Source organism: Medicago truncatula, chromosome 2 (genome assembly GCF_003473485.1).
Source record: "Medicago truncatula cultivar Jemalong A17 chromosome 2, MtrunA17r5.0-ANR, whole genome shotgun sequence".
In the NCBI taxonomy this organism is placed as follows: domain Eukaryota; kingdom Viridiplantae; phylum Streptophyta; class Magnoliopsida; order Fabales; family Fabaceae; genus Medicago; species Medicago truncatula.
In genome coordinates this window covers 17,079,507-17,106,230 of record NC_053043.1, presented here as the reverse complement: position 1 = coordinate 17,106,230, position 26,724 = coordinate 17,079,507, and the positions used below count along the sequence as shown (strand labels likewise).

General features: G+C 30.7%; 2 protein-coding genes and 2 long non-coding RNA genes across 4 annotated transcripts; all 4 read right to left on the bottom strand.

The window, feature by feature from the left end:
* Nucleotides 1–844: 844 nt before the first annotated feature.
* LOC120578171 (uncharacterized) lies at nucleotides 845–5,259 on the bottom strand. Its single transcript, XR_005644100.1, has 3 exons — nucleotides 5,071–5,259; nucleotides 4,639–4,744; nucleotides 845–872 (listed from the first exon to the last, which is right to left on the bottom strand). It is a non-coding gene; the product is annotated as an uncharacterized lncRNA (long non-coding RNA).
* Nucleotides 5,260–14,177: 8,918 nt separating this feature from the next.
* On the bottom strand, nucleotides 14,178–16,536 carry LOC112419086 (putative disease resistance protein At3g14460). Its single transcript, XM_039830110.1, has 3 exons — nucleotides 15,363–16,536; nucleotides 14,652–14,789; nucleotides 14,178–14,521 (listed from the first exon to the last, which is right to left on the bottom strand). The coding sequence occupies exon 1, from the start codon at nucleotides 16,508–16,510 to the stop codon at nucleotides 15,407–15,409; it is 1,104 nt and encodes a 367-aa protein (XP_039686044.1). The 5' UTR covers nucleotides 16,511–16,536; the 3' UTR covers nucleotides 14,178–14,521; nucleotides 14,652–14,789; nucleotides 15,363–15,406.
* On the bottom strand, nucleotides 16,525–19,137 carry LOC11441165 (putative disease resistance RPP13-like protein 1). The gene has a single exon (XM_024776965.2). The coding sequence runs from the start codon at nucleotides 19,135–19,137 to the stop codon at nucleotides 16,525–16,527; it is 2,613 nt and encodes an 870-aa protein (XP_024632733.2).
* Nucleotides 19,138–20,447: 1,310 nt separating this feature from the next.
* On the bottom strand, nucleotides 20,448–24,218 carry LOC120578034 (uncharacterized). The gene is made up of 3 exons (XR_005643988.1): nucleotides 24,030–24,218; nucleotides 23,598–23,703; nucleotides 20,448–20,780 (listed from the first exon to the last, which is right to left on the bottom strand). It is a non-coding gene; the product is annotated as an uncharacterized lncRNA (long non-coding RNA).
* Between the last annotated feature and the right edge of the window lie 2,506 nt (nucleotides 24,219–26,724).

The window sequence follows — 26,724 nt, the reverse complement described above, 5'->3', positions numbered from 1 at the left end:
AATGGCATCAATTTTTCAATTCAACTAGTTACAAACCCGTGCGAGCACGGGTTGAATAACATATCTTGTAAAAAATTTGTTTCAAAGGAGAAATAAGCAAATTAATGAATATTGCACAAACTCGGATATTATAAATGAATCACTTTTATTGTATTTTTAAAAAAACTTTGTTATAAAGAAGAAATGAGCAAATTAAGGGAAATATCTGCATTTTCTTAAGAAATTGTTGCCGTTCATAAATGTGAAAATCAAGCAAGCATATTGCACAAATCTCAGCTATATGTACATTTCTAGAACATTTACCAAAGCATTATAAAGATTTGATGTGGGAAAAGAGCATGTTCTATTTTGTTCAAGAGATCAGGAAAACAACTTTATAATTAACATGATACTAATTGGAACCAACGAAGGAACCAACAATGTGCAGATTAACGTTATATAATAGTTAGGTTTATAAAATAGATTACAAGTGTCATAGACTAACAAAAAAGGGATTTTTGCCAATATTTACATCAGATAAAATGAAAAGAACAAATGGCATCCCAAAGACAAGATAGTTTACGATTACAGTCCAAAGCGATACGCCAAAATAGTAGAAGTTCAAATAGTTCAGCAGCAAAGATCTATTTTGGAACAACTCGAACGTGCAAGTTCTTCGGTGACTTTTCGAGATCAAAGATGAGCTTACCACCTTCTTCCATGACACGTTCTCTGCAGAAATTGAACCACTGCCCATCCAAGTATTTTTCATAGCATGCTCTTTCGGCGGTAATGAGGCGACACTTATACTTTCTCTGTGTCTGGTCATCAATGAGAATGTTTGTTTTGCGCTTTTCTTTCAGAATTGTTCTTGACACCTTGTTTGGGAAATGCTAAACAGGGAAATAACTGCAATATTAGTCTAATGCATATTAACATGGATAAGATGTATGCGAATATAGTTACATATAATTTATAAAATGAAGGTAGCATGATAGATTTTAAGCTAAAGAAAATGTACCATGACTTCTAATTTATCTTCCTACTATCTTCCTATAAATTCTAGATAAATGCATGCATGTGGATTATATGTACCCCGTTGGCCAATTAACATTGTTGAAACAAATGGAAATTAAACATCACTCCCAGATATTCTCATGCATAAGGAAATACATCTTTTAGGTCATTATCAAACTTATACAAAATCCTATCATTTGATACTGACAAATTAGAAAATAATACAGTTTATCTTTCAACACAATGTTTGTACACGATTTCTTTCCCGTCCCAATTGGCGTTGGCTTGACAATCTCATGAAGAAACCCGATGATTTCTCAAAAAATAATAATAATACATCTATATAAGAACATTATAATCGGAGAAAACACAAAAATAAATTATAGTACATAACTATACCATATAAAACGTAACTATACCATATAAAACGTCAGTTTTGAATTTTTCATCTTGAATTTTCTTAAATGACTCTAAGCGAAATTCATGAGTAAGAACGTTGGTTAACTTGTCATACTTCTGCACCTTTGTACCAGAATAAAAAAAAAAAAAAAAAACCTTAAAAGGATTAAATGCAATGTCATTATCAAACACATGACAATTATACAAATTATAAGTCTTGTTTTCCTCGATCAAAGCCTTCCAATGCTCCAATTCTCTATATCGAGTTCTTACATGAACTCGATCACGCTAAATCCGAGAAAGAAATAAAAAAATATAAATAAATCAAAATATACACTAATAAGTAATATTGATAGATCATAAATGAAATTACAACAAATCTTAACTAACTCATCTAACCTTTGCATCACAAATAATGAGCTTCATATGTTGATTCTCATTACTACCAGTCACAATCCAAGAATCCAACACAACAAATCTTATTTTTCAAATGTCCAATCATTTTTGAAATCCTTAATGTAATCATAATCCCTTGACATTGAAAGTCCTATATGGAAACCTATTTAAGTTTCATAAAATATTGTACTTTTGTTGACAAAATGAGAAACCTCTTTTATTTCGATTTTTTTAATTAAAATTAAAATTTAAAAAAAAAAAAATTCGATTTATGACTATTGATATATTATGTCATATGTGAATTTACGATAAACTTTTTGCCCGGACTCCATAAATTTCCTGACTCTGCCACTGACAATATCTCCCCATACTTATTCTTCAAGTGGAAGCCATCCGATCCTATAAAGGTTATACAAGTTTATGGCCTTCTTACGACCATCAAAACAAACATAGTATCTACCATATGTTGGTTGCAATCCTGGACCACAACTTTCTATATTTAACTTAAAAGTATTACCACTAGACTTCCTCTTAAGCTCTTCACTACTTGAAGAATCCACATCAAAATCTTCAATATGTTTGTCATATAGAGCTGTATTAGTTGGGAAAGACCAATTCAGCGAGTTGAGGAGAAGGTAAAGCATTTCACGAGAAAAAGGTTTCTTAGGCTGTTGGCAAACCTCCATCCGAGAACGACTCCAGTTGTGGATAATCAAATATAGATAGGTTTTTTTTTTTTTTTTGTTTTTGAGCAAATATAGATAGGTTATGAAGAGATGGAAAGAAGATATGCATGCATTTAGGAAGTGATTTTAAATTGAATTCTCCTATTTGAAAATATTAAAGTGTTGTAAACTTGGAGCAGACGATCCTTCCTTGGGTAATGTTCCAAAATAAGGACACTTCCTAATTGAGAGATATTTAAGTATAAGATGTTCATTTTCCTAGGAATTCATTTCAAAATTATTAAACTTATAAACGCCGAGATAATCAAAGATTTAAGTTGAAAATTTACAAAAACACAAGTTAAAAATAAAAATAAAAAGACAAATTCAATAATGTATAATAGAATTAACATGATTACATGTATAACCAGCCAAAATAAAGAGACACTCAACAATGTGGCATGCAAATAAATCTAAGAAAGGTCACAACAAACAACACTACAAACTATTTTTCTCAAAATTGACCAAGTTTTTTTTTTTTTGTCAAGTAGCCTAGTGGCTAGAGCTCACATAATTTAATTGTGGAGAAGTGGAGTGTCCGGGATTCGAACCCCGACTCCTGCATATAATATGCAATATCCCTACCAATTGAGCTAAGCTCACGGGGATAAATTTACCAAGTCTTACTTCTAATATAAACAAGTAAATTTTCCTTAAAAAAAAAAAAACAAGTAAATTTATTCGCTTTACTAATATGGAATGACCAAAAAAGTAAACAACCTAAATGATGTCAAGAAATTAATCATTACAATATTTAACGTTGTCGTGAATTAATTCAAAACTTACTTGAATCAACCGACAAAGAGAATCATTTTAAAAATCTACCAAATCATATGCATGGTGAATGCACGCTTTACTTAATAAAAAAAAAAAATATAAAAACACAATTAATTTATCATTGATTTTGAATTTAAGAAATCTATTTTTAAAATTAGATAAAATAGACAAAATTGATTTTCTCTCATTCTCGTGAATTAAACACGACTCTTGTACTCATTCTTTATTCATTGAATTTTTGAGTCATGTATTTCAATCACAAATAACAACACCAACAAAACTACATGTTTAAACCACCAATATATATTGCAAAGAATAATATCTCATTTATTCTTCATATATTGAATATGACTCTTTGAGTCATCCATGTTAAATGAAAATAAATATTATATATATTAGAAATATAGAGTGATCGTAAATTTTAACTAATATTACACTTATGTATTATGTATCTTTTTTTTTTTTGAAAGGTTATGTATTATGTATCTATCATCTATCAAATAAATTATTTTATTTTATTTTATTTTTGTAAATAATCATATAAAATTTTGCAACATTTTATTATTTTATGGATAAATTATAAATTACATCGTTTTCCACTTTGAAATTAGATAAGAAATATGAACAATATTAAGTATTTATTTGATCTCTCAATTCTTCATCTATTTTTTGTATTTTCTTCTTTGGTTCCGTATAAAATGAACCACTAAAAAAATTTGTCCATGATGGACCAATTTTTTTTATACCTTTGGATTGATCTCCCTCCCAATAACACTCTGCACCATCTACACACACTGTCTTCTCCCCCCATTTGCTTTCATCCTCAGGACTGTTCCTTTTTTATTTTATTTTTTTAAAAGAAAAGAAAAACAAAATTGCATCGTATCAGTAGAACTAGAGCTGTCAAAACGGGCCGGCCCGTATGGGCCGGCCCGAAAGCCCGAATAAAATGTAGGGTTTGGGCTTAATAATTTCAGCCCGAATTTTTCCAGTAAATATTGAGATAGAAAAACCTGCCAAACATCTTCTGGACTCTTTCATATCTTCAGGTGGTTAGACTTGGATAATAATGTTGACAAACGAAATTGACATTCATTGATGTAAAGGTAATAAACTTTCAATTTCAATTTTAGATAAAATTGACATGTTTATTCATTTTACACACACTTTGAGAAGAAACACTAAAATTCAATTTTTTCTTTGCTGATCATTATGAAGCATGGATACGATCACGAATGCCGATACACCGACACCGTTAATAATTTAAAAAATTATATAATTCGATGTAATTATATATATTGGTGTCGTGTCAATGTAACCACAATAGTCCCAAGACACGCCTAACCTGAAGAATATATGTATTTCATAGGTTGACCATAATGCTTGTAACCACAATAGTCCCAATTAATGCCTAACCGCAATCTCTAATACCACCACCAATCCACAATGCCCTTGCAGTACAAAATATCAAGTTAAGAAGATTATATAATAAATTTATTTATAAAGAGCTGCAGAATTGCCTATCATTTTACACAAAGTGCATACAAAAGCATAAGCATGAAAGTTAACAATTGAATTAATTTAGTATTTTTTTTGAAAAAACTCAAATATCAAATAAAACCAAATAACTATAATTGTCAAAAAATAATTAGGGATCTATCCATGGTTTATATGTTGACCAGTGTGAATACCAAGTTACAAAGTTTGGAATTGGAACAATTAAAATTGAAACGTATAGCATAAAAGAAACTGAATTTAGATGAGGAATAATAATTACCAGAGCAAAATAGAGCATGTTACCAGAGCTAAATTCAATGGATATGCAGATCAGAGAAGAGTAAGAAGACATGGCTTTTCTTGCATTCAATCAATCAATTCAAGACACAAAAATAGGTGAGAGAATTTTATTCTATCTAATCTAGATCTATAACTATAACTATAATTTGAAGACTATACACCTATGGAAAGAAAGTTTTCCAGGTGTCACTTTGTCGTGCAATATCAGATTTGTTTTTGATAAAGTCTTGTATTAGTTCTATATTTAGAAATATAATATAATACATCATGTGATAGCTGCAAATTCGTGAATGGCACCAATTTTTTAATTTACATCGGTAAAATCCCCTTTTGTTTTTAAAAAAAAGAAGTTAATTTAATCATTTAAATTATCATCGAAAAGAATCGAAATGAGATAAAATACTAACGAAAACATACTTTATAGTTCCAAACCAACATTATTGGATCAATCCAAATAGATTAAAATACAACATTCCATTAAAATCATTGGAATGTAACCTAATTTTCCTTTGATATATTTAACTTACTACTAGACCATCGACCCGTGCTATATGGAAGGTAATATTTGACGGTAATAGGTAACAAAATAGTTTAGAATCCTCTCATGCATATTTTAATTCATGTCATTTATTTTATTGTCATTGATTTTTAGTGTGTATTTAGGAATTGATGTAATATAACTCATGCATTTTTATTTTCTTGCTAGTTACATTTTGCTTGAGACTTTAGCATGTATCTAGGTTCCTTGTAAATATCCATAAATGAATTACTGATATTTAGGTTATAATTATCGGACTTCAAAAAATTTCTTAAAATCAAACTATTAGTAATTTTAGGTTCACTTACTTGAGAGTTTGCTTGGAATCCAACGTCCTTTGTAAATTTCTCGCTTTTTATTATGTTACGTCGTTGCGTTTAGTTTTAGCTTGCGTTTAACTTAGAAAAAATCATTTTTCCAAAAAAAAAAATCAATTATGCAAAACTTCAAAAATATTTTCTTAATAAACCTTCGAGTTTAACCCAAGTGTTTTTCCTTTTATTTTCTTAATCAAATGTTTAATCAATTTAACATCCATATTAGACTTGGGTTTCTTATAATTAAAATTTGATCAACCTCATCTTATTTTCTCCCATGTCTTGAGGCCTCATATCTCTTCTTAAAACCATTTTCAAAAATTTAAAATCAATCCAACCCACCAAAGAAATTCTTCACGAGAACTACATTGGTTTTGATCCCTTTTCTTTAAGGGTATGTAGGGAAAAGAGTTAATCCTTCCAAATCAAATAAAAACAACAAAAGAACTCTCCTTTCTCAAATTAAATGGCACCATACTTCTTCCCCCATTCTTTCACTTAGACTCTTAGGCAATAATTTTCAAATAAGCAAAATAATTTAGCACAATGTCTTACCGGAACAATATCACTTGTTATTGTAGGAGAAGAATTTTGAGTTGTACCTGAATCACCATGTCTTACCGATATATACTCTTGTTTATTGAAAAGTGATTTTCACATATATTTTATTTTGTCGTCTTAGTGCGACGTTGTTTTGTTCGTCGTCTTTGTGCGGTGTTGTTTGTCTTTTTTGTTTCGTTTGGGTATTTATTCCTTTAAATTGTTAGATCAGCTTCAATCCAGTGCAGATCAAAACAATGATTTTGACGTCGTCGACGTTGCATATCCGTAGACATGGGTATTTCAGAAGCTTGAATATAGTCATATGTGTAGACTTTTGTACTTTGCCGTTTTATGCTATTAACATGAATGTTGTGAGTTTGTTCGTAGATTCATAAGTTTTATTTTTACGAGGGCAATGGTTAAGGAAGCCAAAAATAGCATATTTGCATTGGTTTCAACAACATTTTGTCTTTTAAAAAGTTAAATTTATCACTTTTCACCATTTTTAGTGTTATATTTCTTTTTTTATCCCTTTATCCAATGCCCTAAGGGCAATGGTTAGCATTCTCCTATTTTTAATGAATTTGTATTATATCCACGAACTTTATCAATTTAAATGAATAAATATCATTTATTTTTAATTAAAATACAAACTCCTTCCTTGCAACGACGGTCCGATGAATAACATTTATTAGTTTTCTTTTTCTTTTCCTGTTATGTAACAAAATAAACATATACATATAAGTCCATCATTCTAAATCCTAATCCATATTGATCAAAGCCAATTTAAAATTATATAATTCAGAACACATTTAGTCAAAGGACATCCAGAAAGCCTTTATACAAAGCCTTTATCATTGTCTTCGATAATCTATTTTTTTTTTTTTTTTGTTATACTAGACACTTTATGGTAGATATAAATACCATAATAAGCTACCAGTATATGGCATGTAGTACGTAGACATATTTTTTACATGAGGTCATGCGTAAACTTTCAAAATAAACGAAGTAAAATGTATAATGATATTTTTACAATCATCTTGCGTCAACAACAACTTTCTCATACATTCATGATGCTCTTGTTTTTTTTTTTTTTATCAGTGACTATACATTATCTTTTTGTATATTTCTTATTGTTTCATAAGTTGACATAAAAATGATTATTTAAATAAGGGAAATGTCTCTATCACTTTTATTAAAAGATTGAAATTTTTTTTTATTATCGTGTTACAATCATTGATTGATGGATCCATATATAAAAAGCGAGGAAAATATTTTAATTTTTCTTATACACATTTTAAGAAAAAAACTATATAATTGCAATACTTAATTTGATTTGCTATTGAGTATTTTCTCTTCTCTCTTTCCCAAATCGTAATCGTCACCACCCTTCTTCTTCTTCTTCTTGTCTATCGAATAAAGGTGATTTAGAGTCAATTTTGATCCAAAACCACTCATCCGAATTGGTTTTCCTTCTTTTTTATTTAAATTAGTGATTTTCGCATATTTTCATTCATCTTTCGTTTGTTTATGTGATTACATCGTCTTTGCACAACCCTATTTGTTTTAATTTTCTATCTTTGTGCAGTGTATTTTTTATTTTCTGTTTTAGTGCAATGTTTATTTGATTTTGTATGAAAGATTAACTTTGAGAAAGTGGAAATTCAATAAATGATTTTGGCATGGTCAACGTTGTAGATCCGAAACATAAGTATTCAAGAGACTTGACTATAGTCATATTTGTAGACTTATATACTCTACTCTTTTATGCTTTTAACATGGATGATAAGAGTTTCTTCGCAAATTCATCATTTTTGTTTTAGCGACTTTAAATTTGTATTGTATCGGTGTAATATATCAATTTAAATAAAAGAATATCTTTATTTTTGTAAAAAGAAACTTTAATACTTAATTTAAATGTATATATTTAATATTATTATGATAGTAAAAACTCTATCTGTTTATTCGTAAAATTATACTTATAAACGGGGACCCAACTCCACTTTATCCAAAAATTCCACTCTATCCATAGTACTAGTATTTATATTTAGGGTGGTGATACGTGAACCACACTATGTGGCATACCACTCTATACACCTTCCACATGTACAGAAAAATATTATAAAATAATCTTTATTTTATTTATTATTTATTTTATTAATCAATTAAAAACAACACAGCTCAACCACTCCTTTCTCTGCCTCTCTCCTTTCTCTGCCTCTCTCCTTTCTCTGCCTCGCCAGCCACCAAACACCGCTGCTTTTTTCGTCACCGAACACCACCACGCCGTCGTTTTCTGAAACGTTTTTTTCTGGTCGTTTTCTGAAACCAGTTACTTCCTGAAACGCAGATCTTAAACGCATAACCCATTAATGCAGATCTAGACGGAAAGTTGCGGGGCCGACGAGAAAAGTGAAGGAGACGGTGAGTGAAGGTAAGGACGGAAATGGAAGTTAGATCGAGGGTAGTGACGGATGATGTTGGATCTGAGGGCGACTGGGGTGTGAGAGAGAGAAGGGGAACATTTGAGTGACGGCGGTGGTTGTGACGGCGGAGATGGTCAATGGATGATGAGGGCGACTAGACGGATGATGTTGGTCAATGACAACGGAGATGGTGGTGGTGACGGCGGTGGTTGGTGGCAGGTGAGGACTGAGGAGAAGAAAGAAAGAAAAAAAAAGTGTGAGGCAGTGAGGGTGTGGTTCACTGTTGCAGATGAGGATTGGAGAGGGTGAAAGGATTGAAAATAGGGTTTGCGAAATTACCAATATACCCTGCCATATGGGGGGTATACAAGAGTGGTATGGGAAAGGATGTCTATGAATCATTTTCCTATATTTATCCTACCATGTCATGAAAATGATATATATCTAAAGTGTTATATCCTTTTGCCAATCATTCAACAAATAAGTCTCTCAATCCATCATTGAAGACGATATTGACGGAATTACGTGTTAAAAACTTTGAAAACATACATAAAGAAGTGTTCATATATATATCGCTCTTAACTAAACATATCTTTCAGTTTCAAAATATAAAATACTTTTAAAGGACAAAATATAAAATTATTCAAAATAGAGTCTATTGCAATTAAATGTAGGAAAATTCTATGGTGAAGTCATGCGAATGACTTTTTTGGTGAAGTTAACACTATAACAACAAAAATGTAGTAAGTAACATCTCATTATTTGTACAATGACATCAAAAGTTCGGTATTCATAGTATCATCAATTCATCAGATTAACAAGACTACACTTAATCTAATTTTATCCTACCTTATTTTAAGCGTAACACCCCACAAAGTGTAACACTTAAGACTATCACATAATATCATCAAATTTGTTTGCATGTTAAAGATTCCAACGATAAAATAGTACCTGTAAATCCAAGATGTAATCAGTAATCAACAATGTAAAAATGAATCAAACATTAAGATCAATTTTTTTTTATTTTAAAAAAGTCAGTTTTTCTGACTGCACCGTAGAAGCTCCCATAAATGTATCCTCGATCATCTCCGTAAGCTTAGCCTAGTTGGTAGGAATATTACATATTATATAAAGGGGCTGGGGTTTAAACCGCGGACACTTCACCTCTCCACGTGTGAGCTCTAGTGACCAGACTACTTAACCAAAAGAAAAAAAAGTATCCTTGACCATTTTTTTTTTGACATATCTGTTTGTTTCGAAATTCAGATTTTTCCAACTAATTTATTCTTCTAGAAAGTTATAATTAGTAAAGTTAAAAACAACACCTTACTATTTAATAAGTTTGATAAACAAGTAACATATCCATCTCTCTCGATCTTTCTTCATCCTCCGCTAAAAATGGTGGATTCGCATCATTTTTTAAACCCACAATCCCCCTTTTGCATTGTTATTTCTCACATTTTATTTAAATAAGTTGTTTACATATGGATTTGGTTTTTCTCCGTGATTTTTTTTGTCTTAAGGTGGTGTTGTTTTGTTCTTCTTCTTAAGATGATACTTTTTTTTAATTTTATTTTCCATCATATTGCAGTGTTCGTATGGTTGTAGTGTTTATTTTGGTTGTTGCGTCAAGGTACATACCTAATCCATATCTTCATCTCCTTCAACTCTAAGGAAAATAAATACCGATTATTACGTTGTTGCATGGTTTAAGAGTGTTACTACTTTCTTTTTATTGTCTAAACCCTCGTGTATAGTTCACTACGTGACTAGTTAACATGATTGCTCATAGTCTTACAAAGTTGCCATCATATTACTACTTGTTCTCAAGTTTTCTTTAATTATTCTAGCTTATATTGATTATTTGATTTTGAATGAAATGAACTAGTAATATTATTGTGCAAATGGTTTATGATGTCTTGCCACAAAAGGCACACATTCAACAAGAGGAAATTTCTTTCAAGTGAACAACTTCCTTTACATCGTTAATTAATAAATTAAAAGTAAATATTATAAATACATCATAATAAATCACGAGTTTATTAAAATAAATTTTTTTAATTTTTTTTTCCACTTTGATTACTTTAAAGAATCCAAATCTCAATAGTTGAGACCTTGTTGATTTTTCTAAAAGAAATACAAAACTCAATTTTAAAAAAAAAAAAAAAAAGAGAAACATAAATAAGAGATTGATGAGATTTTCTTTAAAACCACATTTAAGGTTTTAATAATCGAAATATTTTCCTTATTTTTTTTCTTGAAAAAAAAAAAGTTAATGGATCGGATGCCTGCACCTTCCACCAGCTGCACAACCAATCTCATTCAAACAAAAATTTAAGTCCTCAACTAATCTTGACACTCATAAAGATTCCTGCTATTTTATCAAATTTTTTACATTGATTTACTCACACGTAACACTACGAAAATATGAATTATTTTCTTGGTGAGAGAAGTTGTAAATGGGTGTAAAGCTTGTGTGGTCACAAGCTGAAATTTAAGCATTTACTCAACTGCGTTCATATAAATTGAAAAAGGTAGAAAGAAAGAAAATACTCAATTTGTTCTTTTAATTAAAATATTGAAGTTATGGATATATTTTAACGATGAAGTATTTTTAAAAATTATACATATTTTAGTATTTTTTTTTTTGAACAAGTACATATTTTAGTTAAATTATAAATTTTGACCTAATGTTTTTTTCATAATCTTTAGAATAAAAACTAATATTTAAATTAATGTGATCAATTTCATTTAATATTTTTTTAAGTAACAAAGTCAATTGATTTAATTTTTGTTTAAAGAGTTTTATTTTTTATTTATGGATAGAAGAGATGGCAAAGCCATCATAAATTCACACACACAAAGTGGAGGTACCGGAGTTTGAACCCCGGTCATGACGTCCGGCCTAATTGTTGAAAGAGTTCTAATTCTAACAACTTTATTTTTTAACTTTAAGTTTGAAAATAATTAAATATAGGAATTTTTATAAAGTAAATTTTAAGCTAAATTACATGTTTGGTCCTCTAACTATTTAATTGGTATTAGATTGGTCCTCTAACTAAAAATTGATTTATTTTGGTCCTCTAAGTTTCTCACCGTTACTACATTTAGTCATTTCTGTTAGTTTCATTCAAATAAACGTTAGTGTTTGTGTTATGTGGGTACCCGACCTCCTGTTTCACACATACATATGAACCATAACAGTTATCTATAATATCAGTCATTATTTAATCATAATACCTTAACGTTAAGACCAAAATGATACTAATAAATAAAGTTAGAGGACCCACATAACACAAACCCTAACGTTTTATTTGAATAAAACTAACAGCAAAGACTAAGGTACCGTTTGACCTGACTTTTTTTTTCCAGCTTTTCTACATTTTTAAGGAGAAGCTAGGCCAAATACAATATCAATAAAGTACCTTCGAAAAAAGTACTTTTTTTAGAATGCATAAAATTGAATGGAATGAGCTTTAACCAAAAATTGTTGAATGCTGCTTCAAAAAACTACTTCTCTATAATTTATTTCACAAGCACTTCCCTTCAACTCAAGCAGGCAACCTTATCTTTTATTTTTTAATATTATATTTTAATTTGTTTTTTTTCTTTCATTTAATTTTTTTTGAACCGGTCCATATAATTTTTTTAAAGGATGATCAATTTAATTTTATTATCTTTTTATCACTTATATATTTAATTTTAATATCGTTTAATTATCACAATCTCACAAATATTTTTATTAATGCTGTCATTGAATGACACCAAATATTTTTATTCTCTTTCTTCATCCTTACAAATACACACAAACACATTAGCGTTTAGAGTAATATTTTATGTCTGTATGTCTGTTTTTTTTTGTTACGTTAGTGCGTAAAAATTTTTTAGTGTTGCGTAATGCGAACAATTATTATTTTTATAAAATTTTGATTTTAATTAAAAGTACAAGTATAGATGCCTAAAAAAATTATACTTATATATATTTTACACATTTATATTGTAACAAACTATGCATATCTTTTTCTTATTAAAAAACTAAACATATCTTTTTCAATGACACCAACAATGTAACAAATATCATCCTTAAAAAAAACAATGTAACAAATATAATACCATATAATATAAATTCTTATGTTTTTAAATGACAAAAAGAAAATGATATTCTTATAACTAAATTTGTTATACAGTATAATTGGAAAAGAAAAGACAAACTATTCTCTTGCTTAGCTCAGCTGATATAGACAATGTATAAATATATGCAAGGTCGCGGGTTCGAACCCCAGACACCACAAAAAAAAAAAAAATTCCAAGTTTTGTACAATATTTTGCCAAACAACTTTTAACTTAAAAATAACTTTAAAACTAAAAAAAATTAAAGAAACCAAACAACTTTAACTTTTTTCTTAAAGAGCTTTATTTTAACTTTGTTTTAAAGTAGCTTTTAGACCGAAAAAAAGTCTGGCCAAATGGTACCTAAATGTAGTAACGGTGAGAAACTTCGAGGACCGAAATAAATCAATTTTTAGTTAGAGGACCAATCCGATACCAATTAAATAGTTAGAGGACCAAAAAGATAATTTAGCCTAAGTTTTATTATTTTGGAGGCATAGAGTTAGCAGCAAGAGTTTGATTTTATATAATCTTAAAATAAAAAGTCCAGGGAGCAGAGGGATTATAAAGAAATCGTTAGTAACAAATTTTCAAATTAAAATTTATTTATATTTTTTGCGATAAAAAATTCATATTTAATTTATGTTTTGTTAAAAAAATCTAATTTTTTTTTAGTGATTTTTACAGTATTCTATACATTTATGCACAATTTTATTAGAAAATAAAAACATTTACTTAATAATAGGGACAAAAAATAGCGATTGAAAAGTTTATAAGGATTAAAAGTTGAATTTTTTTTAGAGAGACTAAAACGAAAAATTGGTATATTTATAGGGACAAAAAACATATTAAACCCTAAATAATAAACCATCTCTTAAAAAAAACATGTATGTCACCAATTAATCAGGTAACTATACATTGCAGTTATAATCTTGGGAGTGGATGCATATTTGGAATTTTCTCATAACTGTTAAAATAAATGATATCATTCATGATTAATAATAAAACAAATTATCTTTATATAGTATATTTTTTTTTAGTATGTAAGAAATTAAGTTCTAGAATCCAGATAGCTCAATACCCATCACTAGCTGTACAAATGAAATTCAAAGTTAAATCAATATTTGAAAATATTAATCTTGCCTGGGATGAATCTATGATTAGAAGAAGAGATCAACTCTCAAGATTGTTGGAAAATAATATACTTGAAACAAGATTCCAAGGGCACAATCAATTTCTTGTACATTAAGGATTGTTATTAATCTGTGAAATATTTTACCAAGAAAATACTCACATATTTAAAACCACAAAGCAATTATCTATTTAGAAAAAATATTTGATGTCTTGTGCAGCCAAGGAGACCTCTTGAGAAGTTTCATGGAAATCTGTATTAGAACTGCAATGAACTTTTGTACCTTTGTCTTCTTAATTCCCAGAACTTTAGCACTTCACCACCATTTTTTTGGTGTCCCTTTCTTCGCATAAAATTCCTGCGAGCTTCCATAATAATAGAGGAATTGGAAGAAAAAAATTTAGATATGATAGAAATAAAGGGTGATGATAATATGAATATGAAAGGTTTGCGGAGGATTTCATTAGGAAGTTTGAGAAGTTGAAAGATTCTTACTTTGTCATGTACTACTGATAATCCAGCGAGTTACGAGTTACATTGATTTGTACAATTGTCACTGGAGGCGGCAGGTTGTTCATTGTACAATTGTCAATCAAACGAGTCATTTTCGTTATGGAAACTTGATGCGCCAACCTGGATAAAATAGGTAAATGTTTGCGAATCACACGTCGAAAAAACCTTGACATGGTAAATGCATAGAGTTTATGATCAAAACACCATATAATCTATGTCTGTCCTTCAAGAACAACTAGAGTGGAACTTATCAGCTTTTCAAAGAAATTAGTGGGTTTGGTTTCATGGTAGAAATGATCATAATTGATTTTATCTATGTTATTGTGATTTTAGGAAAAAAAAGTGTAGTTGTTTGGATGCTGTCTTGTGAAGTTGATTTTTGTTTCCAAACCTTGATTTAAGTAGAAGTTGTAAAAAGCAGCTTATGCTTTAGATCAAATTTTATTTTTTAAATTTTACATCAAGCTTTTTTTAGTGTACAAATATCTATGCATGAATCACTTCACTTCAAATTAATTTTAACAGAATCAAGTTCATTCAAAATCATTTTTGACAAAGCTCATCCATACACAGTGACAAAATCGATTTCAGCATATCTACGCCTTTATTAAACAAAAAAAATGCAAGACTTATGTGAAATATTCAGCATAGGAAAACATGTAACTATCTCAATATATTTGCTAGAGTTTGTACCTGAGTTAAAGTTGGGAACTAAGATTGTTGGTAAACGCCTTATTTTAAACGTCGGAGCTTGTGTAATTGTCAATCATTACACATTCAATTTGTGCAATCTTTCTGTAATCTTCGCCATTTGGTTTCTTGCATCGTTGTTTAAGCAGTGAACAATTCCCCAATATTTGTAGAGTTGAAATGGATTTAGGCAGACCCTCCTTTGGCAAGCATTGGATGTTGGGACAATTATTTAGACTCAATGTTCTAAGAGAGGGAAGGTTCTCAAGACCCTTGTAGTCAAGTTGTTTGAGATTTCGACAACCACAAATATTTAGATAAGTAAGAGAGATAGGAAGCAACCCTTGATTAGGAAAAAACTCCACATCTAATTCTTGAATATACATGTTAGAGAGAGATGTATTGGTCGGCAAAGCCCATTTCAGCGAGTTGATAAGAAGTTTTGAGCATTTCACAAGAAAGAGGTTTCTTAGGCTTGATGGCAAACCTCCATCGGAGAACGACTCCAACTGTGGACAATCATCTATAGATAGCTTATAAAGAGATGGAAGGAGGACATGCATGCATTTAGGAAGTGATTTTAAATTCTCCAATTTGGAAATATCAAAGTGTTGCAGCCTTGGTGTAGACAATCCTCCTTTTGGAAATGATGCAAATTTAGGACACTCTCCAATTGAGAGAGATGTGAGTTTAAGATGCTCATTTTCCTGTGAAATCATTTCAAAACTACTACACTTATAAAGGTCGAGAAAATCAAGATTTGGGAACAGATTCAGCGGGAATGTTGTTAGAGAGTCGCAGCTACTGGTGATGTCCAATTTTACAAGGAAACTGTAGCATCCGCATAGGGGAATATGCATAGTTGGGCAATCTTCAATTTTCAACGATTTAATGTTGGTACCACATTCAGATAATGTATGCCCGGTCCAATCCACGGAGGATCCTTCGATGTAACATTGACGAATGTAAAGAAATTTCAGAGTGGATAAATGATAATTAAATTTCAATTTTCCACAATTGGTGAGACGTAGTTCACTGATTGATGGAGAGAATGGAACAGAAGTCACGAGCTGTTTGCAATCACAAATTTTCAGACTCACTAAACATTCAAGTGTCTCTGGTAATTTGTCTTTCAGATTTGGACATCGCATTATAGAAAGCTTTTTTAGACGTGGAAAAACAACCCCCCAACAACTTCAAATTCCCATTTTTCCCATCCATTCATATCCTTAAAAGTTAAGGTTTCCAAGGATGGAAATGGAATAGATACAGTAGAGCTTCTCCCATCCCTATAAAACTCCATACCAATCACCACTATTCCAGAGAGTCTGGTAATCCGAAGGTGCTTGAGTGATGACATAACTCCAAGTGAAGGAAGCAAAATACAGTTTTCACAATTGCTTAACTTCAAGGATACCAGACATGACAGTGAATTGTCTCCAAACCAATGTGGGAATAACGTACCACAATACTTCTCAATTGAGAGCTCATTCAAATGTATAGAAGGTTTTAGGTTCTGGAGCACCTCCCTTTCTTTTTGTGAACTGTTGCGAGTTGCATTCCATCTTAATTCTAGTTTCAGAAGGTTTATCTTACTCTCTAAATTTGCTGAAACTGAATCCTCCGGATTCATAACATTTTCCAGGTCTGCAACTACAAGATTTCCATGTAAATTTAAATCTCCTAACTGTTGTATACTAGAATCGTTTCCCTCGCCTACATAAAAAGAACTCAGTACTTCAAGATTTTTCAGCTTTCCCATTTCCTTTGGCATCCCTGTTACCTTTGTTCCACTAAAATCGAGATAACACAAGTTCACGAGTTTGTGCAAATTCATAGGCAACTCTTCAAGAAATTGACAGTCCCTGACCTTCAATGTTTGCAAGTAATGAAGTGAGCACAATGTATCCGGAAGTTTACTTATTTTAGTACGAGAAAGGTCGAGGTGATGGAGATGTTTAAGATTGCCTATGTTATCTGGTAACTCAATCATATCCATACACCCACACAAAGATAAGACACGCAACCTCTTGCACTTGGAGAAGAGCTCTGAAAGCAGTAATTTGTTAGAGTTAAAGCACAATAACCATTGATATTCAAAACAAGTCATAGACAACGGTAGGAATGTGCGTAACTTTTTCGCATCGAACAAGGTCTCCAGTCCTTTCGGAGATCCTATTTCATCACATAAAAATGAAAAATGACGAGTTATGCTTGTCATGTTCTTTGATTTTCTGCCTTCCCATGTGAAACAAAATTCCCCAAATATAGACTTTGACAAGTCATGATGTAGGTCGTGCATGACAAAATAATTTCTATACTTTGTTGATGGCTGGAAAAATGATCTCAAAATCAAATCATTGAAGTAAGATTCAGCAACTTCCTTCGTACTCTTCTTATGTTGTCGAGGGCGTTGAATCAAATTTTCAGCCATCCACAATAGACATAGCTGATCTTTCTCATAAAGATAACCTTTTGGAAACAAGGCACAGTACTCAAAGCATTTCTTTAGGTGAGTGGGAAGGCTTTGATAGCTTACCATTAATGCAGGGACAATTCTGGTCCCTTCTGCTAAATCCCATGCATCGCTTTCCGATATCTTCTCCCAATGCCGCAATGATGAGTTTCTGCGCAAGAGATTTCCGATGGCTATCAAGGCCAGAGGTAATCCTTTGCATTTGTCAGCCACCTTCTTACCAACCTTCTCATGGAGGGTAGTCTTCTTCGTCCAGGAGACAGCATAAGAATCATCAAAGCCATGAAATGCATGTTTCGCAAACAATGTCCAAGAGTCTTCTTCATCGAGATGATGTAATTGATGAATTTGATCTGATGCCGTGACCGACGCGACTTCTCCACTGCGTGTAGTGACAAGGATTTTACTTCCTTGTGCCCCATAAGTAAATGGAGTCTTAAACCGTCTCCATTTCATTCGGTCTTGGATCCAAACGCTATCCAAAACAATGAAGAATTTCTTCCCGATGAGTTGTTCCTTCAACTTTTCTTGAAGAATACTCTGATTTGTAGTTTCCTTAACTGAACCAGCGATTGATTCTAGAATCACCCTTGTAATTCTACAAACATCAAAATCCTGAGACACATTTACCCATGCTCTAACATGGAACCTTTCCACTATCATAGGATCATTGTACAAATGTTGGGCAAGGGTGGTCTTCCCTATCCCACCCATACCTACCATTGAAATAACGGAGAGCTTCTTATCCTGCAATTTGAGCCAATTAGAGAGAGTTGTTTGGTCATCATTTCTCCCATACATAGGAGAATTCATAGAAGGAAAACTTGGTGATATCAACATCCGTGACCCAGCATTAAAACCATGATTAACATTCAGAAGAAGTACATCTTTCAGGCTCACAAGCGATTCAAGTTTTTGAACTATCTCTTTCAACCTAGATACTATATTCTTGTCAATTGAACTAGGAGAGACATTTAACATACCCAATAGCTGGTTGGTTCTAGTAGAGCTTGTCTGAGATTCAGCTACTTCCTGTTTGGACTTGGAAACTTGAATGTGAATTTCTTCCACGAGATCCTGAGCATCAAGAACACCATCTTTAACCCCAAGAAGCCATTCTTTCACATGAAAGTTATTGATCTGCTTTTTCTCAGCATCATCAGCAACAACATTGATGGAAAACAAAGCCGTTATCAACCTACTATGTAGATTCTCGTCGATAGTTTCAGCAGAAGACAATTTGTCAATCAATGCCTCAAAGAAAGAAGATGCAATAGCGCCACCAGGAGTTTCGAGTTCCATAGCAAAAAAGAGGAATCAGCAAGAAACTCAAAAGAAACGTTAGGGTTTCAAATGCAAGAGCAAAACACAAACACTGAGAAATGATGTGAATATGGTAAGATAAGATATATCTCTCTTAATCAATCATTCTTTTTTATTTAAATAGTTAAATTTCAATATTCATTCATCCTCTAAATACGCTAAAATCATCAAAGTCACGCAACTTTAAAATCATCAAAGTGAAATCGAAAATGGAGCAGGTATAAGTTAAGACCCTTTTTAGTGTTTACACATTGTTTATAAAACCAATTTTAATCTAAACTACTACACAACATGTTTGATATAAATCACTTGGTTAAGAAAAGAAATATTCTAGCTAGCATAGCATAGTAACAATACCTTAAAACCTGCCAAGCATGATCTGGACTCTTTCATATCTTCAGGTGGTTAGACTTGGATAATAATGTTGAAATGCCACTTGGTTAATCATCATTCTCCTGGCCTAAACAAATATTGACAAAGAAAATGTGAATATGGAAAGAAAATTTTCATGGCTTTTCTTGCATTCAATCAATCAAATCCAAGACACAAAAATAGGTGAGAGAATTTTATTCTATCTAATCTAGATCTATAACTATAACTATAATTTGAAGACTATACACCTATGGAATGAAAGTTTTCCAGGTGTCACTTTCTCATGCAATAACATATTTTTTTTCGTTGATAAAGTTTTGTATTAGTTCTATATTTAGAAATATAGTAATACATCATGTGCTAGTTGCAAACTCGTGAATGGCATCAATTTTTCAATTCAACTAGTTACAAACCCGTGCGAGCACGGGTTGAATAACATATCTTGTAAAAAATTTGTTCCAAAGGAGAAATGAGCAAATTAATGAATATTGCACAAACTCGGATATTATAAATGAATCACTTTTATTGTATTTTTAAAAAAGCTTTGTTATAAAGAAGAAATGAGCAAATTAAGGGAAATATCTGCATTTTTCTTAAGAAATTGTTGCCGTTCATAAATGTGAAAATCAAGCAAGCATATTGCACAAATCTCAGCTATATGTACATTTCTAGAACATTTACCAAAGCATTATAAAGATTTGATGTGGGAAAAGAGCATGTTCTATTTTGTTCAAGAGATTAGGAAAACAACTTTATAATTAACATGATACTAATTGGAACCAACGAAGGAACCAACAATGTGCAGATTAACGTTATATAATAGTTAGGTTTATAAAAGAGATTACAAGTGTCATAGACTAACAAAAAAGGGATTTTTGCCAATATTTACATCAGATAAAATGAAAAGAACAAATGGCATCCCAAAGACAAGATAGTTTACGATTACAGTCCAAAGCGATACGCCAAAATAGTAGAAGTTCAAATCGTTCAGCAGCAAAGATCTATTTTGGAACAACTCGAACGTGCAAGTTCTTCGGTGACTTTTCGAGATCAAAGATGAGCTTACCACCTTCTTCCATGACACGTTCTCTGCAGAAATTGAACCACTGCCCATCCAAGTATTTTTCATAGCATGCTCTTTCGGCGGTAATGAGGCGACACTTATACTTTCTCTGTGTCTGGTCATCAATAAGAATGTTTGTTTTGCGCTTTTCTTTCAGAATTGTTCTTGACACCTTGTTTGGGAAATGCTAAACAGGGAAATAACTGCAATATTAGTCTAATGCATATTATTATGGATAAGATGTATGCGAATATAGTTACATATAATTTATAAAATGAAGGTAGCATGATAGATTTTAAGCTAAAGAAAATGTACCATGACTTCTAATTTATCTTCCTACTATCTTCCTATAAATTCTAGATAAATGCATGCATGTGGATTATATGTACCCCGTTGGCCAATTAATATTGTTGAAACAAATGGAAATGAAACATCACTCCCAGATATTCTCATGCATAAGGAAATACATCATTTAGGTCATTATCAAACTTATACAAAATCCTATCATTTGATGCTGACAAATTAGAAAATAATACAGTTTATCTTTCAACACAATATTTGTACACGATTTCTTTCCCGTCCCAATTGGCGTTGGCTTGACAATCTCATGAAGAAACCCGATGATTTCTCAAAAAATAATAATAATACATCTATATAAGAACATTATAATCGGAGAAAACACAAAAATAAATTAAAGTACATAACTATACCATATAAAACGTCAGTTTTGAATTTTTCATCTTGAATTTTCTTAAATGACTCTAAGCGAAATTCATGAGTAAGAACGTTGGTTAACTTGTCATACTTCTGCACCTTTGTACCAGAATAAAAAAAAAAAAAAAAACAACCTTAAAAGGATTAAATGCAATGTCATTATCAAACACACGACTCCAGCTGTGGATAATCAAATATAGATAGGTTTTTTTTTTTTTTTTTTTTGAGCAAATATAGATAGGTTATGAAGAGATGGAAAGAAGATATGCATGCATTTAGGAAGTGATTTTAAATTGAATTCTCCTATTTGAAAATATTAAAGTGTTGTAAACTTGGAGCAGACGATCCTTCCTTGGGTAATGTTCCAAAATAAGGACACTTCCTAATTGAGAGATATTTAAGTATAAGATGTTCATTTTCCTAGGAATTCATTTCAAAATTATTAAACTTATAAACGCCGAGATAATCAAGATTTAAGTTGAAAATTTACAAAAACACAAGTTAAAAATAAAAATAAAAAGACAAATTCAATAATGTATAATAGAATTAACATGATTACATGTATAACCAGCCAAAATAAAGAGACACTCAACAATGTGGCATGCAAATAAATCTAAGAAAGGTCACAACAAACAACACTACAAACTATTTTTCTGAAAATTGACAAATTTTTTTTTTTTTTTGTCAAGTAGCCTAGTGGCTAGAGCTCACAAAATTTAATTGTGGAGAAGTGAAGTGTCCGGGATTCGAACCCCGACTCCTGCATATAATATACAATATCCCTACCAACTGAGCTAAGCTCACGGGGATAAATTTACCAAGTCTTACTTCTAATATAAACAAGTAAATTTTCCTTAAAAAAAAAACAAGTAAATTTATTCGCTTTACTAATATGGAATGACCAAAAAAGTAAACAACCTAAATGATGTCAAGAAATTAATCATTACAATATTTAACGTTGTCGTGAATTAATTCAAAACTTACTTGAATCAACCGACAAAGAGAATCATTTTAAAAATCTACCAAATCATATGCATGGTGAATGCACGCTTTACTTAATAAATAAATATATAAAAACACAATTAATTTATCATTGATTTAGAATTTAAGAAATCTATTTTTAAAATTAGATAAAATAGACAAAATTGATTTTCTCTCATTCTCGTGAATTAAACACGACTCTTGTACTCATTCTTTATTCATTGAATTTTTGAGTCATGTATTTCAATCACAAATAACAACACCAACAAAACTACATGTTTAAACCACCAATATATATTGCAAAGAATAATATCTCATTTATTCTTCATATATTGAATATGACTCTTTGAGTCATCCATGTTAAATGAAAATAAATATTATATATATTAGAAATATAGAGTGATCGTAAATTTTAACTAATATTACACTTATGTATTATGTATCTTTTTTTTTTTTTTTGAAAGGTTATGTATTATGTATCTATCATCTATCAAATAAATTATTTTATTTTATTTTTGTAAATAATCATATAAAATTTTGCAACATTTTATTATTTTATGGATAAATTATAAATTACATCGTTTTCCACTTTGAAATTAGATAAGAAATATGAACAATATTAAGTATTTATTTGATCTCTCAATTCTTCATCTATTTTTTGTATTTTCTTCTTTGGTTCCGTATAAAATGAACCACTAAAAAAATTTGTCCATGATGGACCAATTTTTTTTATACCTTTGGATTGATCTCCCTCCCAATAACACTCTGCACCATCTACACACACTGTCTTCTCCCCCCATTTGCTTTCATCCTCAGGACTGTTCCTTTTTTATTTTATTTTTTTAAAAGAAAAGAAAAACAAAATTGCATCGTATCAGTAGAACTACGGGCCGGCCCGAAAGCCCGAATAAAATGTAGGGTTTGGGCTTAATAATTTCAGCCCGAATTTTTCCAGTAAATATTGAGATATGAAAAACCTGCCAAACATCTTCTGGACTCTTTCATATCTTCAGGTGGTTAGACTTGGATAATAATGTTGACAAACGAAATTGACATTCATTGATGTAAAGTTAATAAACTTTCAATTTCAATTTTAGATAAAATTGACATGTTTATTCATTTTACACACACTTTGAGAAGAAACGCTAAAATTCATTTTTTTCTTTGCTGATCATTATGAAGCATGGATACGATCACGAATGCCGATACACCGACACCGTTAATAATTTAAAAAATTATATAATTCGATATAATTATATATGTTGGTGTCGTGTCGATGTAACCACAATAGTCCCAAGACACGCCTAACCTGAAGAATATATGTATTTCATAGGTTGACCATAATGCTTGTAACCACAATAGTCCCAATTAATGCCTAACCGCAATCTCTAATACCACCACCAATCCACAATGACCTTGCAGTACAAAATATCAAGTTAAGAAGATTATATAATAAATTTATTTATAAAGAGCTGCAGAATTGCCTACCATTTTACACAAAGTGCATACAAAAGCATAAGCATGAAAGTTAACAATTGAATTAATTTAGTATTTTTTTTGAAAAAACTCAAATATCAAATAAAACCAAATAACTATAATTGTCAAAAAATAATTAGGGACCTATCCATGGTTTATATGTTGACGAGTGTGAATACCAAGTTACAAAGTTTGGAATTGGAACAATTAAAATTGAAACGTATAGCATAAAAGAAACTGAATTTAGATGAGGAATAATAATTACCAGAGCAAAATAGAGCATGTTACCGGAGCTAAATTCAATGGATATGCAGATCAGAGAAGAGTAAGAAGACATGACTTTTCTTGCATTCAATCAATCAATTCAAGACACAAAAATAGGTGAGAGAATTTTATTCTATCTAATCTAGATCTATAACTATAACTATAATTTGAAGACTATACACCTATGGAAAGAAAGTTTTCCAGGTGTCACTTTGTCGTGCAATATCAGATTTGTTTTTGATAAAGTCTTGTATTAGTTCTATATTTAGAAATATAATATAATACATCATGTGATAGCTGCAAATTCGTGAATGGCACCAATTTTTTAATTTACATCGGTAAAATCAAAGGGGTATTCCTTTTGTTTTTTAAAAAAAGAAGTTAATTTAATCATTTAAATTATCATCGAAAAGAATCGAAATGAGATAAAATACTAACGAAAACATACTTTATAGTTCCAAACCAACATTATTGGATCAATCCAAATAGATTAAAATACAACATTCCATTAAAATCATTGGAATGTAACCTAATTTTCCTTTGATATATTTAACTTACTACTAGACCATCGACCCGTGCTATATGGAAGGTAATATTTGACGGTAATAGGTAACAAAATAGTTTAGAATCCTCTCATGCATATTTTAATTCATGTCATTTATTTTATTGTCATTGATTTTTAGTGTGTATTTAGGAATTGATGTAATATAACTCATGCATTTTTATTTTCTTGCTAGTTACATTTTGCTTGAGACTTTAGCATGTATCTAGGTTCCTTGTAAATATCCATAAATGAGAAGTAGCACCGACACCACACTTTATTTTTACCGTTTTACGTCATAACCGCAATCGAGGACCAAAATGAATTACTGATATTTAGGTTATAATTATCGGACTTCAAAAAATTTCTTAAAATCAAACTATTAGTAATTTTAGGTTCGCTTACTTGAGAGTTTGCTTGGAATCCAACGTCCTTTGTAAATTTCTCGCTTTTTATTATGTTACGTCGTTGCGTTTAGTTTTAGCTTGCGTTTAACTTAGAAAAAATCATTTTTCCAAAAAAAAAAATCAATTATGCAAAACTTCAAAAATATTTTCTTAATAAACCTTCGAGTTTAACCCAAGTGTTTTTCCTTTTATTTTCTTAATCAAATGTTTAATCAATTTAACATCCATATTAGACTTGGGTTTCTTATAATTAAAATTTGATCAACCTCATCTTATTTTCTCCCATGTCTTGAGGCCTCATATCTCTTCTTAAAACCATTTTCAAAAATTTAAAATCAATCCAACCCACCAAAGAAATTCTTCACGAGAACTACATTGGTTTTGATCCCTTTTCTTGAAGGGTATGTAGGGAAAAGAGTTAATCCTTCCAAATCAAATAAAAACAACAAAAGAACTATCCTTTCTCAAATTAAATGGCACCATACTTCTTCCCCCATTCTTTCACTTAGACTCTTAGGCAATAATTAATACGCAAAATAATTTAGCACAATGTCTTACCGGAACAATATCACTTGTTATTGTAGGAGAAGAATTTTGAGTTGTACCTGAATCACCATGTCTTACCGATATATACTCTTGTTTATTGAAAAGTGATTTTCACATATATTTTATTTTGTCGTCTTAGTGCGACGTTGTTTTGTCCGTCGTCTTTGTGCGGTGTTGTTTGTCTTTTTTGTTTCGTTTGGGTATTTATTCCTTTAAATTGTTAGATCAGCTTCAATCCAGTGCAGATCAAAACAATGATTTTGACGTCGTCGACGTTGCATATCTGTAGACATGGGTATATCAGAAGCTTGAATATAGTCATATGTGTAGACTTTTGTACTTTGCCGTTTGTACTTTGCCGTTTTATGCTATTACCATGAATGTTGTAAGTTTGTTCGTAGATTCATAAGTTTTATTTTTACGAGGGCAATGGTTAAGGAAGCCAAAAATAGCATATTTGCATTAGTTTCAACAACATTTTGTCTTTTAAAAAGTTAAATTTATCACTTTTCACCATTTTTAGTGTTATATTTCTATTTTTATCCCTTTATCTAATGCCCTAAGGGCAATGGTTAGCATTCTCCTATTTTTAATGAATTTGTATTATATCCACGAACTTTATCAATTTAAATGAATAAATATCATTTATTTTTAATTAAAATACAAACTCCTTCCTTGCAACGACGGTCCGATGAATAACATTTATTAGTTTTCTTTTTCTTTTCCTGTTATGTAACAAAATAAACATATACAGATAAGTCCATCATTCTAAATCCTAATCCATATTGATCAAAGCCAATTTAAAATTATATAATTCAGAACACATTTAGTCAAAGGACATCCAGAAAGCCTTTATACAAAGCCTTTATCATTGTCTTCGATAATCTTTTTTTTTTTTTTGTTATACTAGACACTTTGTGGTAGATATAAATACCATAATAAGCTACCAGTATATGGCATGTAGTACGTAGACATATTTTTTACATGAGGTCATGCGTAAACTTTCAAAATAAACGAAGTAAAATGTATAATGATATTTTTACAATCATCTTGCGTCAACAACAACTTTCTCATACATTCATGATGTTCTTATTTTTTTTTTTTATCAGTGATTATACATTATCTTTTTGTATATTTCTTATTGTTTCATAAGTTGACATAAAAATGATTATTTAAATAAGGGAAATGTCTCTATCACTTTT